At 42.0% G+C, this 17,278-nt stretch overlaps 2 protein-coding genes across 4 annotated transcripts in view; one reads left to right on the forward strand and one right to left on the reverse strand.

The window, feature by feature from the left end:
- Nucleotides 1–785: 785 nt before the first annotated feature.
- LOC115447105 (erythroid differentiation-related factor 1) lies at nt 786–12,537 on the forward strand. The gene is made up of 15 exons (XM_037440046.1): nt 786–1,083; nt 1,880–2,061; nt 2,716–2,824; nt 3,089–3,226; nt 3,796–3,922; nt 4,345–4,885; nt 5,301–5,458; nt 5,714–6,039; nt 6,121–6,892; nt 7,023–7,181; nt 9,433–9,652; nt 10,350–10,569; nt 10,998–11,137; nt 11,540–11,697; nt 11,865–12,537. Exons 1-15 carry the CDS (start codon nt 1,042–1,044, stop codon nt 12,245–12,247), a joined length of 3,675 nt encoding a protein of 1,224 aa, XP_037295943.1. The 5' UTR covers nt 786–1,041; the 3' UTR covers nt 12,248–12,537.
- Nucleotides 12,538–14,832: 2,295 nt separating this feature from the next.
- Nucleotides 14,833–17,278, reverse strand: part of LOC115447102 (facilitated trehalose transporter Tret1) — a 41,874-nt gene continuing 39,428 nt past the window's right edge. For all 3 annotated transcript variants that reach the window (XM_030174033.1, XM_037439988.1, XM_030174034.2), the window contains exons 9-11: nt 16,689–16,915; nt 15,860–16,012; nt 14,833–15,429 (exon numbers count right to left, since the gene is read on the reverse strand). In XM_030174033.1, coding sequence (XP_030029893.1) covers nt 15,405–15,429; nt 15,860–16,012; nt 16,689–16,915 — 405 coding nt within the window. In that variant the 3' untranslated portion in view covers nt 14,833–15,404. The remainder of the gene's footprint in view (nt 15,430–15,859; nt 16,013–16,688; nt 16,916–17,278) is intronic.

The raw sequence follows: 17,278 nt of genomic DNA on the forward strand, positions 1-17,278 counted from the left end.
GCTTTGCACCGGGACGATTTTAGCCTTCGGAGATTTTTCTGCGGTTTTCAACAATCTTTAGAGATTATTCAAAATTTTTTTTACAAAGTATCATGTAGCAAAAAATATATTATTATTTATTGAAATAAATTTACGACCAAGAAATTGATTATATTAAAAACAAAAAAAAACAGTTGAAATGATTCCTGTACGGTTGAAGTAACCTACATCGCGCAGCATTGTGTCAGCGCTTTACACCATATGAATTAATTGTATTAATTTTACCAATTAGTTCACGTTTGATCGTTTACCATTTAGACTAGTTCAGTATAAATAAATTATATTTTACTCGGACTTTAGTCTTACATTTACAAAGCAAACGTAAATACTTGTTAGGACAACTAAAAGTCCACTATTTGAAAATATATACCATTGGAACGGAGATTAAACTAGACACTTCAATAGAAACAATAATATATACCGGTATCCAAGTATAAAGTCATACTATAAGACATTGTATAAAAGTTAAGTTTACATTTTTACCATAAAAGTGATACAATAACTTAACGATTTTAACAAAATATTACTGAAACAATTAAAATCCCTGGTTTAGTCCAAAACGCTTGCCAATGTCGTTTATCCAGATCAATCTGAGAAATTAAGATTCATTCATTTAACATAATATAAATTAAGTGTGTGACTGAGGATCCGCCTAATTGCATGGGATCCGAAAAGTTCTCGATTCAGAGAGAAATTTCCGGATATACTATGTCTTACCTTAAAAGAAATAAGACGTCAATGTAAGTTGTCAACACGACAATAGGGAATAGTCAAACGTCAACTTGTCACATTGTTTTGGTTAAAAATACATTTCATTCTGACTAAAATAACTCTTATTTTTGAAGTACTAGAGACCAAAATTTATAAGAGGAAATCGCAATAAATACGTAAGATTAGATCGTCAAATCAAATTTAAAATAATTTCGGGAGCACATTTGTGGGGTATATAAGATTGAATAAAATTTTTCCTTATATAATTCCAATCGAAATAGAATATTAAAAATGGAAGAGGTGGAAAATGACAACGAGCACAAGAGACCCAAGGTACAGTCCAGAACTTTCTATTTATGCGGCTTTAGAACCTTAGAATTATGGAACAAAATAATCAATCGAAAATATATACATCTTTAAAATATTTTTGCTTCAAAGGCGTATGCCGTTTAAGACAAAACTGAATGTGAATATTGCACACAACTGATGTTTATCGAAATTATAGAAATTTATTTTGTATGCGCCTCTTATGCTGACAAAACTGTCATGTATTTTCTGAATCATATTACATAGGTCTAAAGTAGGAGTACAACTTGCCAAATGGTAATTGCCAAACATTCTTGTTTGTAGCATTATATTAATTTTAATAATAAATCAGTTGTGTAATGTTCAAGATATACCTTTTTGACTTTATGACCACCAACCCTACCTGTATGATTCAAGTAACTTACTCTCAGTGCTTTATGCCACATAAATAAACTATTTATTTTACCATGTAGACTAGTTAAGTGTAAATAAACCATATTTTACTGGAACTTTTGTTCTTTACATTTACAAACTTGATTCTTGTGATGTCCATAAAAAACAAACTACCAAATAATAAAATAATTGCAGTTCTTTGAAATATAAAAATTAAGATCAAAATAATGTTTATTATAGTTTTAAATATAAAGTCAAGTTTAGATTAGCACAAAGCAATATTTTGTGCAAAAATTTCCAGATGTTTTTAGACTAGCTTCAATATTTCAATAATTCTATATACAAGTAAGTTGTTACAAGTCTTACAAGCTCCAAAACTTGCAGATACAGTAACTTACAGATATAGTGAAAACTGATAAAAAAATTTCAGGACCGTAGTCCCTCCCCTGGCATCAAGTCTACAGCAGTGGTAAAATATACAGCATACCAGTCACCAGTGGGATATGCTCGGCTGCAGTGCAATACTGACCTCAACCTGCCCCCCTCCAACTGGGGGGCTGCCATTGACTCTTATGGACTTAAGCAGTTGACTAGGCATACTGGGCTATCCAGGTAAACATTATATTTTCTCTATTAGGGAAGTTGACCATGCTAACTTTTACAGTGATGTAATTGCAAAGCTGCCGCAATGAAGTCACAATGCATGGCTAGCAATCGGCCTCCTCATATGTCCAAGGTTCTGAATTGTTACTGAAGTGCGACGGCTTCATGATTATAGCTACAAAGTTTCGCGGAGGTGTTTTTTGTATAATAGAGGCATTGGAAACCCACAGAAGTCGCGACATAACTTCATTACTAGAATCAATGTAAATGCTTCAGTTGCAAGTCGCGCATGTGTATAGATACAGTAACGATGTCGCACGTTTGTATCGCCTCCGATACGTGTTGCAAATGCAATTGATGTGCGATAGTAGTTATGCAGAACTGCATGACGGTATTGCTTCAAAAGTTGCGATGAGCGACCTCCTTTATGTATTTTTCAAGTGCTTGGTGCATTCTAGTCATAGAATGTGGTACAATCTACATTGATCCCACTTTAGTGTAGTGTAAAGTAAGATTGTATGCATTTTTATAAGTGAGACACCCAGTTTTACCAGTCATGTTACTGTTTCAAAAAGATATTAATAACAGCAAAACAATGAAAAAAACACATACATTTATACTATAATCTTTCTTAGAAATAGTGCATGAATTGTTTAATTGCAGCTTCAGGATGGCGCACATGTTCCCCGATTGTGTGGGAGAGGTGGACGTGATATCTGGAGCGGAATGTATCAAAAAACTCCTGAAATTACCTTATCAGCCTAATGGAACAGTATGTTATATGTGATTCCAGTATAATATTAAACAAAATTCTAAATGTGAAGTGGACCTTCCATTGGATAATAAGTATTCATTATGAAAGCCAATTGTAAAGGCAAACATTTGGCACTTTCCTAATAGTTTTATTAATGGTAGGATATTAAAATCCCCTTGATAGCAACCAAAACACAAAAAAGCGTAAATTTCCCTATCGTGACCCACGTAAGATACATTCTTTGATTGATGTATATATTTTTTTTAACTTAAATACTTTTAGGTGAGCATGATGGTCCATCGCGTGGAAAACACCCTCCTTTTAGATGACTTCGACGTGTACGACTATCTGATGAAGTCTGAGTGGTCGTGGCTCAAGGATTTCTTCTATGAGAATGTGCTCAAAACCATGTCTGAGCAGGTATGCCAAATAAGTTTTTTTTTAAATATAAATATAGATTTTTCATTTTTTTTATATTGTTAATTTATTGTTTGTTTGAACTAGTGTTTCATGTTATAATTTTTAAAAATAAAAGATAAGTGCATTCAGTCGGTGTCAAATAAATGTATATGCAGGTTTTGAAAAAAAAATCATTTAATTGTTCAAATCGAAAATTCTTAAAACATTCAGAATAATATTTATAATTCGAAACTATGAAAAATTGCGGAACATACATGGGGGTGATTCGGATACCCCAAGGGGTACTCTATCTTTCGACCTCTGCTGTATAAGTGAGAACATGTTTTAGGCTTTTTGAAACTTAAATTGTTGCTATTCCTTTGCCATTAATTTATGGCAAGATGTAATGAGACACTGCTGGTATTTGGTTTATTCTATGTACAAATGCTGCTTATATACTAATGTGGTACGTGACGTACGTGAGTTAACACTCATCAAAGGATCTACGTGATACTATGTGCGACGCTGTCGCTACAATTCTTAATATCATTATTAGCTGTAATTTTCAACGCTGTAGTCGTGTTGTGTAGGAGCGCATGTCGCTGTCGCTGCCGCGCGCGCTGTCGCCGTCGCTGCAGCTGACGCACAAGTTCCTGTCGCACAGCGTGGCGCGGCCGCCCGCCGCCGCCACCGCGCAGCCCCCCGTCTGTATACAGGGTGAGTAAAAATACTACATCAGCTCAGGTTTTGATACTGTCTACTGGAATTAAAACATTGATAAAGAGATTGTGGTATACCAGATGGAATTTCGAAAAGGTTTGGACTATAAACAGTTATGATCTATTCAGTTTACACTAAAATTGGCTTTCCAGTCTTTATAATTATTAGTTAACTTACTTACGACTGACCATATTGTCCTGAAGTCCTGGGTTTGAATATTTTTTCTGGTCAGTATGAGCCCGGAGTCCGGAAAATGTGCTCGAATTGGCGATAAAATCGTCTCCTGTCACATCATGGGGCGAAACACACATGACGAAAAGTGGGTTGTTGTACCTTTCCTTACCCCTCCGCGGATAAAGACGATATGTGCGTTTGTGTTTCGAAAAAAAATATATATCAACCTGCTGTCTCTTTCTAAGGTCCATTCCTCCCGGAACCAGATACAAGACCAGAGGAACCACCGACCGAACATCTCTACAACCGCAATGTACTCTGGACGTTTGAAGATATCCACATGCTGATCGGAAGCGACCTTCCGATCTTCGGTGATGAGGACCGGCCGTGCGTCAGCCTGCGCCTGAGGGACGCCAGGGAACCCATCAACGTCCTTACAGGGATAGATTACTGGCTCGACAACCTGATGTGCAATGTCCCGGAAGTCCTAATGTGTTACCATTTGGATGGAATAGTCCAGAAATATGAGCCGATGAAGACCGAAGACTTGCCAAACATGGAGAACTCCAAATTCTCTCCTAAAGTCATCAGGAATGTTGCTCAAAATATTTTGTCGTTCCTGAAGTCTAATGCGACGAAGGCTGGTCACACTTACTGGCTGTTCAAGGGTCCTCATGATGATGTGGTGAAGCTGTATGACCTGACCTCGTTGTGCCCTGACAATTTGGACAATCCATTCACGACGCCTGTTGCCATGTTGTTGTATAGGGTCGCCAGGAATATGAGGTGAGTTCCATAGCTTCCTCTGTCTTCTAATAAAACGGTTTGAAATTTAGTACTGCATTTTGTATAACCATAAAGATTGCTGATTTTCTGGTCAATATAAATAAAAAATAGTTTAAGACATTTTCTATCAGGCTCTGGTTCTGTCAGTCGCATGGACTTCATTATTGAACAATACCATGTCATACATCAGGGTACAATAGAACTGACACGATTAGGTTGTTGTATTGAGTATAGTAATATAATTTGTGCTTGGTGTGTCTATAGTCTTGCTCCCTATCATATCATGGAAAAACAAGGTGAAATCTTTGGCCTTGATTACAGTTATGCCTACCCTTTTGGGGACACATGAGTGATATATGTGACAATTCAGCATCAGATATGATGATGATGAGATGTAACAAGTTCAAGTTTTCAGGATAACGTCCCGCACCCGACACGTGCGCCAACTTTTGGAGCACGTGGTGGAACTCCTGAAGGTGGAGCGGTACCCTCAGATCGTGGCGTCCTCGCATTACATGCTGGCAGACCTCTACGTACCGGCCACCACCAACCCCGCTTGCCCTGACTTTAAAGGTAGGTGCCACTGGATCATGGAAATTCAATGACATGCCTGTAACATAGCATATGACTTTAAACATTGTTTTTTAAATTAAATGACATACTTGATACTATATTATCAATTTATTTAATTTTTATAAGCAAAATTAATTATGACAGTAGTTAATTATTTTTTAAAACTTACAACACCATTCCAATGCCACTGACAATATTTAAAAAAAGTTTTTTGCTCCTTCGAATCAAAAATATAAAAATAACACACTGTTATAGATGAAAGCTCGGATTCTGATAATGAAGACGCGGACTTTTTAAACGGAGACTTCTTACGGGAGGATGTAACGTGCGAGCCAGACGGCAATAGATTCCAGGACACTACTGTAGACGACTCTACACAAAAAGTAGATGAGAAAAAAGTGACAGAGAAAGAAAGTACTGAAGTAGTGAAAAAGGACAATGCTGAAGGAGTAACCGAGGAGGAAGATAATGAGGGCCGCGAGGAAGACAAGATTGACAAGGACAGCGATAATGCATTGGCACTTCAGATCAGAGGTCTTACGTTAAGGGATATTGGAGATCGCGTGCGAGGACCTATAGGGGTAAGTAGTTTTAAATTTGAACTTTAGAATAATACATGTTTTATTGTGATTCAAAACAAAATAAATGTTTTTTTTTTGCAGGAACCGAAACGCAAACACCCGTCCACTAACGGCTTCGGTTCGTCGCCACCAGACCGTTGTGGCCGCGCACTATCCCATGCTCTGAAGGGCTTGCTGGCCCTCCACAACCTTACTTTGGACAAATGTCACGACCAAGAACGTGAAAGGCTCAAACGGCAGATAATAATCGAAGAACAACATCCCAAGATGGCGAATCCTTACGAACCAATCAAAATGGAATACGAACCGATAGGCAAGAAAGAGCCGAAGGAACACGCCTCGCGCAGCAGAAAGAAAAAGAAGGAGAAGAAAAGCGAAAAGTCTGGAAACTGCTTAGTTGAGACAAAGGCTATAGATAAGAACGCAATATTGGTAAGAAAAGACAAGAAGATGTTTCCGTCGTGGCATGAGCCGAGCAGAGACGATAATTTGGCCTGGAAGCTGCATTTGAAGACTCTTTTGTATGAGAAGATTTGCCTAGCGTACGCTACGCTAGCAGAATACAGTTACGCCAACGAACAGTATGGTTTCTCGCTCAAGTATATAGATATAGCCAGCAAGTGCCAGAAACTGCTGAGCAACATGATTATAAAGAGCAAGGTGGTGGACGCGGGTTGTCTGATCGGGCGCGTGGGTGACAACTACTTCCAGCTGAGCAAGCACTGGCACAGGCTCGAGCAGTTCAAGAAGCAGTTCGAGACTGACCACGAGATCGACAGCAAGATAAGATTGGAGATAGAGAATGACATGGCGGAGGAGGTGGACGAAATCAGCGGTGATGAGTTCGACCTCGGTGAGTGGCTCTTCGAACTGTTAGAAATGTTTTATCATGATGTGTATTGTAGCATACATTACTCTACATATTGAAATTTAAAATATAACGTCTAAAGTTAGTATAGACTGAAGTTGTTGTTGTTGTGCAGATATATCGTTGCCGAACAGCGAGGAGTGTTCGATGCAGTGGTCGTGTGCCCATTACCGGCGCGCCGCGCGCTTGGCCGGGGACAAGCGCTCCGAGCTGCTGCGCCGCCTCGCCTCCGTACTCAACGAGCTCGCCGTGAGACACATGAACGACGCGCAGCGTGAGTACCCACTGTGAGTCACGGCGAGTGTTCCCGCCACAGGCGCTGCAGGCCGGGGACAAGCGCTCCGAGCTGCTGCGCCGCCTCGCCTCCGTACTCAACGAGCTCGCCGTGAGACACATGAACGACGCGCAGCGTGAGTACCCACTGTGAGTCACGGCGAGTGTTCCCGCCACAGGCGCTGCAGGCCGGGGACAAGCGCTCCGAGCTGCTGCGCCGCCTCGCCTCCGTACTCAACGAGCTCGCCGTGAGACACATGAACGACGCGCAGCGTGAGTACCCACTGTGAGTCACGGCGAGTGTTCCCGCCACAGGCGCTGCAGGCCGGGGACAAGCGCTCCGAGCTGCTGCGCCGCCTCGCCTCCGTACTCAACGAGCTCGCCGTGAGACACATGAACGACGCGCAGCGTGAGTACCCACTGTGAGTCACGGCGAGTGTTCCCGCCACAGGCGCTGCAGGCCGGGGACAAGCGCTCCGAGCTGCTGCGCCGCCTCGCCTCCGTACTCAACGAGCTCGCCGTGAGACACATGAACGACGCGCAGCGTGAGTACCCACTGTGAGTCACGGCGAGTGTTCCCGCCACAGGCGCTGCAGGCCGGGGACAAGCGCTCCGAGCTGCTGCGCCGCCTCGCCTCCGTACTCAACGAGCTCGCCGTGAGACACATGAACGACGCGCAGCGTGAGTACCCACTGTGAGTCACGGCGAGTGTTCCCGCCACAGGCGCTGCAGGCCGGGGACAAGCGCTCCGAGCTGCTGCGCCGCCTCGCCTCCGTACTCAACGAGCTCGCCGTGAGACACATGAACGACGCGCAGCGTGAGTACCCACTGTGAGTCACGGCGAGTGTTCCCGCCACAGGCGCTGCAGGCCGGGGACAAGCGCTCCGAGCTGCTGCGCCGCCTCGCCTCCGTACTCAACGAGCTCGCCGTGAGACACATGAACGACGCGCAGCGTGAGTACCCACTGTGAGTCACGGCGAGTGTTCCCGCCACAGGCGCTGCAGGCCGGGGACAAGCGCTCCGAGCTGCTGCGCCGCCTCGCCTCCGTACTCAACGAGCTCGCCGTGAGACACATGAACGACGCGCAGCGTGAGTACCCACTGTGAGTCACGGCGAGTGTTCCCGCCACAGGCGCTGCAGGCCGGGGACAAGCGCTCCGAGCTGCTGCGCCGCCTCGCCTCCGTACTCAACGAGCTCGCCGTGAGACACATGAACGACGCGCAGCGTGAGTACCCACTGTGAGTCACGGCGAGTGTTCCCGCCACAGGCGCTGCAGGCCGGGGACAAGCGCTCCGAGCTGCTGCGCCGCCTCGCCTCCGTACTCAACGAGCTCGCCGTGAGACACATGAACGACGCGCAGCGTGAGTACCCACTGTGAGTCACGGCGAGTGTTCCCGCCACAGGCGCTGCAGGCCGGGGACAAGCGCTCCGAGCTGCTGCGCCGCCTCGCCTCCGTACTCAACGAGCTCGCCGTGAGACACATGAACGACGCGCAGCGTGAGTACCCACTGTGAGTCACGGCGAGTGTTCCCGCCACAGGCGCTGCAGGCCGGGGACAAGCGCTCCGAGCTGCTGCGCCGCCTCGCCTCCGTACTCAACGAGCTCGCCGTGAGACACATGAACGACGCGCAGCGTGAGTACCCACTGTGAGTCACGGCGAGTGTTCCCGCCACAGGCGCTGCAGGCCGGGGACAAGCGCTCCGAGCTGCTGCGCCGCCTCGCCTCCGTACTCAACGAGCTCGCCGTGAGACACATGAACGACGCGCAGCGTGAGTACCCACTGTGAGTCACGGCGAGTGTTCCCGCCACAGGCGCTGCAGGCCGGGGACAAGCGCTCCGAGCTGCTGCGCCGCCTCGCCTCCGTACTCAACGAGCTCGCCGTGAGACACATGAACGACGCGCAGCGTGAGTACCCACTGTGAGTCACGGCGAGTGTTCCCGCCACAGGCGCTGCAGGCCGGGGACAAGCGCTCCGAGCTGCTGCGCCGCCTCGCCTCCGTACTCAACGAGCTCGCCGTGAGACACATGAACGACGCGCAGCGTGAGTACCCACTGTGAGTCACGGCGAGTGTTCCCGCCACAGGCGCTAACGAATATCATAATTTTTGTCTCTACTACCGATTTGTTATTAAGTTCTATTACCTTAAAGTTTCCGTTGTGTCCGCACCCCTTTCCCTTCCGTCTCGTTGGTAAGTTGCAACTATCGTATCCATTTATCTTTTCTACTATTCAAATGACATTTTAATCATTAGAAATCTACACGAAGTATTCGGAGGAGCCCGACCCGGACGACGCCAAGGCTAAACTGCTCCTGAAGCAGTTCACCACGATGTCGAATCGCTCGCTGGAGTGCTTGGACGAGGCCACGGAGACCTTCCAGCAAGTCAACGACATACCGAATCTGGCGCTGCTCTATTGCAATAAGGGACGCTACTTGAGGTTTAAGGCGCATTGTGACAATGGCGGGTTTAGGTGAGTTGGGGATAAAAAAAAAATATCAATATATTATAACAAATTTTAATAACTGTAAGGCTATGACCTTTTTGTATTTTCATCGCTTCCTTATAGGATAACACGCTACATTTAAGTTGTGACTATTCACAACTTAACTGTAGTTTTGTGTTCTCAGAGATTCGCAAATAGCAACAACTTTAATATACATCTACTTATCCGTTAAGATTGGAGAGTAGAACATTAACTTGAACATGGATTATAATCATTTGCTTAGTGTAGACATTATATGATATTTTCTGTAGTTTACAACTTTAACTGATTTTGAAAAGATCAACACCAGAATTTCTTGCCCGTTCTTCTCTGGTGAGAACTGTTTTCCGAATTATTGGTAGAGTTAATATTGGCGGAATATTATTATAACATTTAACATTAAAAAAAAAGATATAAATTTCGTTGCTAGTTACCCCTTACGTCCTATTAGCTCTAAAACTGAGCTTAGACTAGTAACTTCTTGCTGCAATATATTGCGCAAGAGCTTCGAAAAGCATTTACACCAGCGCCAATATTTTAATAATGCTGTAAACATGTAACTTGCTGCAACTCCTTCAAGCTTCTAAACATGGTAAAAAATCTGACTTGCACAAGTGTCTTTGTTGTTGTGAACGCTTTACAGAATAAAAAATGTATATTGATGGTTGACGTGTGGTGTGTGCAGCTTGGAGAAGCGTCGGCTGTACAAGCAGGCGGAAGAGCTGTACTCGGCGGCGCTGCGGCTGCTGGGCGCGAGGGGGTCGGGGGGTCCGGGGGGTCCGGGGGGCGCGGGGGGCTCGGGGGGCGCGGCGCACGTGTGGGAGCTGGTGGCGTGGGAGCTGTCGTGCCACCTGTACACGCGCGCCGTGCTGCTGCAGGACGAGCCGCACACACACAACGCGCCGGTACACACACACATACATCCGTGTATTCATATTCCATCATAATATTGTGTACTTGCACATACAATTACTAAACAAAAAATTAAGTTCACTTATCTTTTTGAATAACTCACTAGTGAGTTTATTTTCATCCATAATAATCACAAATTACGATGAAAATCTATACATACTGATTAGTTTTTGTAACCCTAAATTAATGTCGTGTATAAAAAATCAAAGAGGAAATGTTTGATTTTATGAAACTTGGGTTAATATGGTAATTTTTATGTCTTATTAAATACTCACGTATATATGTATTTTTTTTTTTTTATTGGAACGTCAATTACAATACAAATTTTCTTCAAATTTGTTCGTCTTATGAAAAAAGATAAACAATTGTGGAAGTTTAAAACATAAATCTAAAGACAATGCCTTACGTTTTCTTCTTCCAGGAGGCAACAGAGGTAGCGGATGCGTTGAAACACGCTCTGAAGTACTGCCTCCTAAGTCCGGGTCCGAGGCAGTACTTGTACCAGTTCCGAGCGGCCATGATATACCACCGACTCGGATCCCTTTACCACTCACAATACAGGTCAGTCTGATAACTTTCGTCTAGAAATCAGGAGGTCCTTTGGTATCAACTATATTATATGATATTAACAATTAGACAAAATGCTAGACTGATAAACGTAAAAGATTATCTCGTATTTTTATGTTCATTCATCAAATATTAAATTGGTTTTGCATTCTTTATTAATGTGTAATGTGTATGCCGTATGGATTAAAATCAATTTTATTCTCTAACAGTTAGGCAAAAGTGCAACCAGAACACCCACTTTTGTGGGGAAAAGTGGGTATCCTGGTTGCACTTTTGTATCATGGAACGAAATACACTGGGGTGTGTTTCATTCCATGATATGATACGGGACGAGTCTATCGGCATGTGGGGTACAAATTTGAGACTGGGCTAATATATTTCCATATTGTCTGCCAGGATAACGCAGGAGGAGGGCCCCAAGCGACGTACGCTGCTGAACGCGACGCGCAGCAACTACACGCAGGCCGCCAACATGTTCGCGCTGCTCGAGGACGCCGCCATGTTCCTCACCGTGCAGTGCGAACACGTCGCCGTGCTGGAGACGCAGGCCGCAGGTGAACACACACGCACAGACAAACACACACCTCTAATATAATGTGATATCGGTCCTATTTACTTTCATGTTTGTCGCAGAATATTATTTATTGTGCACAATCGACAAGACTAACATTATCCAATAACTAATTCTGTAATTAGACATTATATTATTTTCTTATTTCAGTATCACCAAACTTGAAGCTGAAGTCGTTACAAACCGCCATACAGTTACTCCGCCAGTGCCATTCAGTAATGAAACTACTGAGAGACAAAGAGCCAGAGGACAATCAGAAAGATTCCAAACCGGAGGACGGCGACGACAAAAGCATGAAAAACGAGTATAATTTGCTCTCATTGTATGAGAACAGACTACACTATATATTAAAGAGCGTGATACAGTACTGCAGAACTAAATCCAACAAGGATTACGAGAAAATGGCGGATATGTACAAGAAATTGTATTGTGCTAGCTTGAAGATCAAAAGAGATGATGACTTGAAAGCATACGCTTCGAGTATTTGTGATGTGTTGGACGCTATGAATGAGATATGTAATGAATTTGAATAAATTTGCCGTCAAAAGGTGTTAGGGTATATATACCTGTCAGGATAGCGAACGCCATAGACAATCTGGCCTACGTATGTCGCGTTCATCAATCATTAATTTAGTAACGCGGAGTAAAAAAACTCTGATTATATTATATAGTGACGTGCGGTCGACCACTCGGACTGTTTGTTACTATAAATACCTAAATAATGGTTTATTTCTTTCCGCCAGCAGTAATGTTAGTAACGTAAGATCTTTTCTCGAAAGACTGATGTAAGTTATAATTGTAAATAAATATTATGTTTAATGAATTTGTATGTTTTACGTCTTTTTATTTTTATATTAAACCGTAATCAGTTAAACGAAATACGAATTGGAGATGGGTTGCTTGAGACCGAGCACAATGGAAATCATTATAGGAGTCCTTTACCAACAGGCACTCTGAACTTAGAGATATCTTGTAATTAAACATATTATAAAAAGATAAATTACTTCAGGATAAGAGGCATATTATTTTTATTAATCAGTAATACCTATAAACAGGATTCGGATATACTTACTGAAGATAGCAATGATAGGCTACGAATCCACATATGAAAGTTAATAATCATTCTCTGTATTGTATAATGTCCTGCTGACCATGGCCTGTACTTCTGAGAGAGTTAGGCCAAAGAGAATTACAATAAATATGGCTTCAGCCCAATGATAAAAGAAGTATAGAGGATGGGTAATATGGTCACGTGACATGCGGCACATTTAATGCATAAAATGGTGCCGACTCCGCCCCTTACAATAGTGATATGCTAGTACCGAAAATTTTGTATCGACATCGAAGAATTAAGAGAGACAAACAAGCCCCAAAAAGATCAAATACGAAAGGGGTTAGGAACTACCATAATATAAATATAACAAACCATAATGTAAACAAACAAACTGAAACTGATTTATAAGTAACAATTGTTAAACAAAGCAGTACCTGTTGTGACAAACATCCAGTTGTGTTTGATCTATATTTGTATGTTGCACTATTCCTTGCTAAAAATTTAAGTTACAGATTAAGATATTTATTTAATACATGATAAATGGAATAAGATAGCGTAGCCAGCAATTATTTGGTTGGTTTTATTTTATTTTATTATTATGCTCTTTGATCGAGAAACATAACTATGGTTCAGCAAACTAAAATCAATGACCGTAAAAATGGTGGTTAAGATAATCAATTATAATAATTATTTGCAATAACAACAATATGATTATGTATCTATTTCCGTGCATGCAAAGGTTGCTCGAAACATAAGACCGCCAATTGTAAAAATATATCTTACATTTCATCTTTATGTTGTTTCTTTTATGTTCCATTGGTTATGCAATAACAATTCTAATTTTATTCATAACAATATATTAAAGTAATATTACTCTTAGGTGAAGTATAATAATCATTACTATTTTACTTATCGGGAATATTGTTGGAAAACAGTTATCTTTTACTCGTGTTAATTAAACGTGTGTTTTATGCATTTCTTCTCAAAATGTAAAGAACGAATATATTATGTATTTGGTGTAGGATTCCAATCACGTCGCCCAATATTCTCAATTCATTTTGCCTTGGTTTTAAAAATTTTTGGTAATCTAAAAAAATATTATAATTTCACTTAGTTTGTCGTTCTGGATAATACAATATTGATGTGTGCTCTAACATTCTTTCTAAGACAAAATCCGTAACTGATAAACGGGCGTCTGTTAAAATATCGATATCAATAATTTCTAAACAAATCCACCCATCCCTAAGCTCGTGTGTAAACAAACATAATGATTTTAATGGATATAAATCACGCCTAAAAGGGTTCTAAGCTTATCAAACAAGATCCACATATAATTTTAATTGATAAAAACACATCCAAAAAGTAAATATACAAAGATATTTACAAATTTTCGGTAAAAACAGTTACTAACCTATGAAAAGATATTTCGGGGTCTTTCTTGCGTGAATTCGATTTGCATCCTTTCACACAACACTGAGTCACTTTCGAAACTTAACAAATACACTAATAAACAAACTAAACAATTGAGAATATGATTATATTACTTTAAATTCAATATTTATGAAGATTTGTTTACACCGTCTGACACTACATGTACTTGCTGACTGGGCTACGATAAATGGCGTTTCGGCCGCAAGGCGGTCCCAGCGTGTTGAAGTAAACGAAATAGTGCCATATTCGAAGAAAGCAATTATTTTTGTCTTTGTTTGTTGCGTTCCAAATAAGCTTTGAGTAAAAGAGATAGACATATATATTGACAATTCTGCGTCGATTTCCCTAACATAAATATAACTTATTCATATAGCTAACTTTTGAGGCCTGTCCTCTTTATATTTAGTCATTGCTTCAGCCTTAGTCCACTATGCTGACAGATGGGCAGACTTCACACAACTCAGAAATGTTTACAGTCAACTTTAATGGAAGTTAAACTTGATAAAAATAATTGAACTGGTTTTAAGTTATGCCAGAGTGATTTTTGATTTACTAATGCAGAGATGTGCATTTTTTTATGTATTGTGAGTTAAGTGTTTATACTCCTGACGTCTTGACACAAATAAAACAAAATTTAAAACACTCGGTATAAAACACTTTATTGGTAACAATTAATAACATTAAATATTTACAAAAATATATAATATTTTTTTTATCACATCAATGCTAGTTGAGGCACTACGCTGGCTCTTTGTACTTTGGTAATTTTTTGATTCGGATACATCATTTTGTAACCACATGTACAGTAAAGGAGGTGAACAGGGCCCAAGAGTGAAAAGAATGAAACGAGTGAACAGGATGAAACGGGTGAATAACAAACAAAATTTGTTATTCACCAAACAAGCTTCATTATTATTTAGTAAGTACTTATGTCAGCGATAATCTCAATATATATTTACCCCCTTAGTATCATTTAGCGCATTTTATTCATAAAAATCCAGCCCCAGCGGTAGATAATTGCTCGTCAAAAATATTATCCATGAGTTAAGTATAAGGTTAGTTTGATCACTTCTCATGAAATTACATGATTTGATGTATCCGATCCTGTAACGTCCTTAAACTATGAACCCCAGGCTTGGCCTTCTGGGCTGATAATACTAAACTATATTTATAAAAAAATATATAAATTCGCCGTTATTTATAAACTAAGCTTTCTCCATCTTCGACGATCTGGAACAAAAAAATAATGAAGATTAAATAGGTGATACCCTTGTAAGAGTCCGTTCTACTGTTTGGTCTATCGGCCTAAATAAATTCAATATCTTCAGATAAGTCCCGAGATATCGCTTGATACAATAAGTAAGTCGTCTGTAAACTTATAACTCGACTGACTGTGGACTGCCTCGGTGGCGTAGTTACTGCACGCGCGGTACGGCGCTTTGAGGTCCTGGGTATGAATTCCAGGTCGAGCAGTGATATTTGGGTTTTCTGCTCAGTATCAACCCAGAGTCTGGAATTTATGTCCGGTATGGCGATAGACTCGCCTCCTATCACATCATGGGACGGACACTTGGCGAAAAATGCCTTGGGCCTCTGCATACCATGACGTAATGTGTGTGTGGTGACGTAATGTATAAATTGTCAAACAACGGTTACTTACTTCCCGGCCAGCATATCCTGGATCTCCTGGAAGCTCTTGCCCTTCGTCTCCGGCACCACGAACAGCGTGAAGAAGAATGAACCGACGCAGCACGCGCCGAACAGGAGGAACGTCTCGCCCTGACCTATGGCGAGTGCGACGGTCGAGAAGAACCTGAAATCATATACTTAATGTTGATTGTCCTGATAAAAGGGACGAAATTGCTGGTGATTTTTGAAAGTAATTGCTGGGGTACCATATATTTCATAACCGCCCGGATAGCCACCGCCGTACACCAGTTAAAACCCGCCATAGTGGCCCACGTAAGTGCGTCGCATTCCGGGAGCAGCCTGTGTATATCCGGTTCCAGCAGGCCGGCATAACTGTTTCGACTGTCGAGGGGTTATCACCTCTCGTCAGTCGATATTCTATTGGCCCCACTGCACTTGATGGTAAGTGGAATGGAGTCCAATTTGTAGGTCACTTTCCCCTGGCTGTATACATAAAAAGCCTTAGGCCGCCCCTTGCTACTTGGATAAAAAAGGCCGTTTTTCATATCTCGGTGCTACCGGCCGCCATGAAAGATAATCAAGGTAGATGTTGAAGGCTTAAATCTTATAAACTTCGTAGCAGAAGGAGAGAAGGCTCCGGTAGATCTTTAACTCGGACCCAGTTCAAGGCAAAAGTAAATAGTAAATTATAAAGTTATTCCCTGTTTCGACCTCGAAAGTAAATACTTCCATAGAAAATTATCGCTTTGGTCTTGCGAGATACTGTATATTTCTAGGAAGTACCGTTATAATAGTAATAAACGGTATTGCCTAACAAATTCATAAAGGACATTGTCTACCTTGTAACCAGGAAGGAAAGAACCCAGCAGAAAGCGGTAGCGATCGGTGACGCCAAGGCCTTGACTTCAATTGGGAACAGTTCGCCCATCACGGCCCAGGGCAGCGGGCCGAGACCCCAGCAGTACGTCACGATGAACAGCACCAGCGCCAGTACCGGCAGGAAGCCCAGCGACTCCGCCGCAGGGTTCTTTCTGTCTTGTAACATGAAGAACATCCCGAGCAAGCCCTGGAAATATGAAAGAAATGTATGGCAAAGTGATGACATTGCAGCGATGTAGAGATTAACTGGTGGTCTCTCTCTGGTTTCGTCTTCGGACTCTTTCTGCTGCCAAGAGTGTTCCGTGAAAGACATTATGGCGTAATTACTGTTCATTATGAGACTTAACTTCTTGTCTCAGGGTGACGAGCCAATGGAGTGGCACAAATTACTTTCTAATTCAAAGTTCTGTATGACGTACTACTGTTTGTGGACTGCCCCGGTGACGTAGTTGTACTGCATGCGCGATACAGCAGCGCTCTGAGGTCCTGGGTTCGAATCCCGGGTAGGGCAAAGTGATATTTGGGTTTTTCTGCTCAGTATCAGCCCGGA

The sequence above is a fragment of the Manduca sexta genome, chromosome 18 (genome assembly GCF_014839805.1).
Source record: "Manduca sexta isolate Smith_Timp_Sample1 chromosome 18, JHU_Msex_v1.0, whole genome shotgun sequence".
Taxonomy (NCBI): Eukaryota; Metazoa; Arthropoda; class Insecta; order Lepidoptera; family Sphingidae; genus Manduca; species Manduca sexta.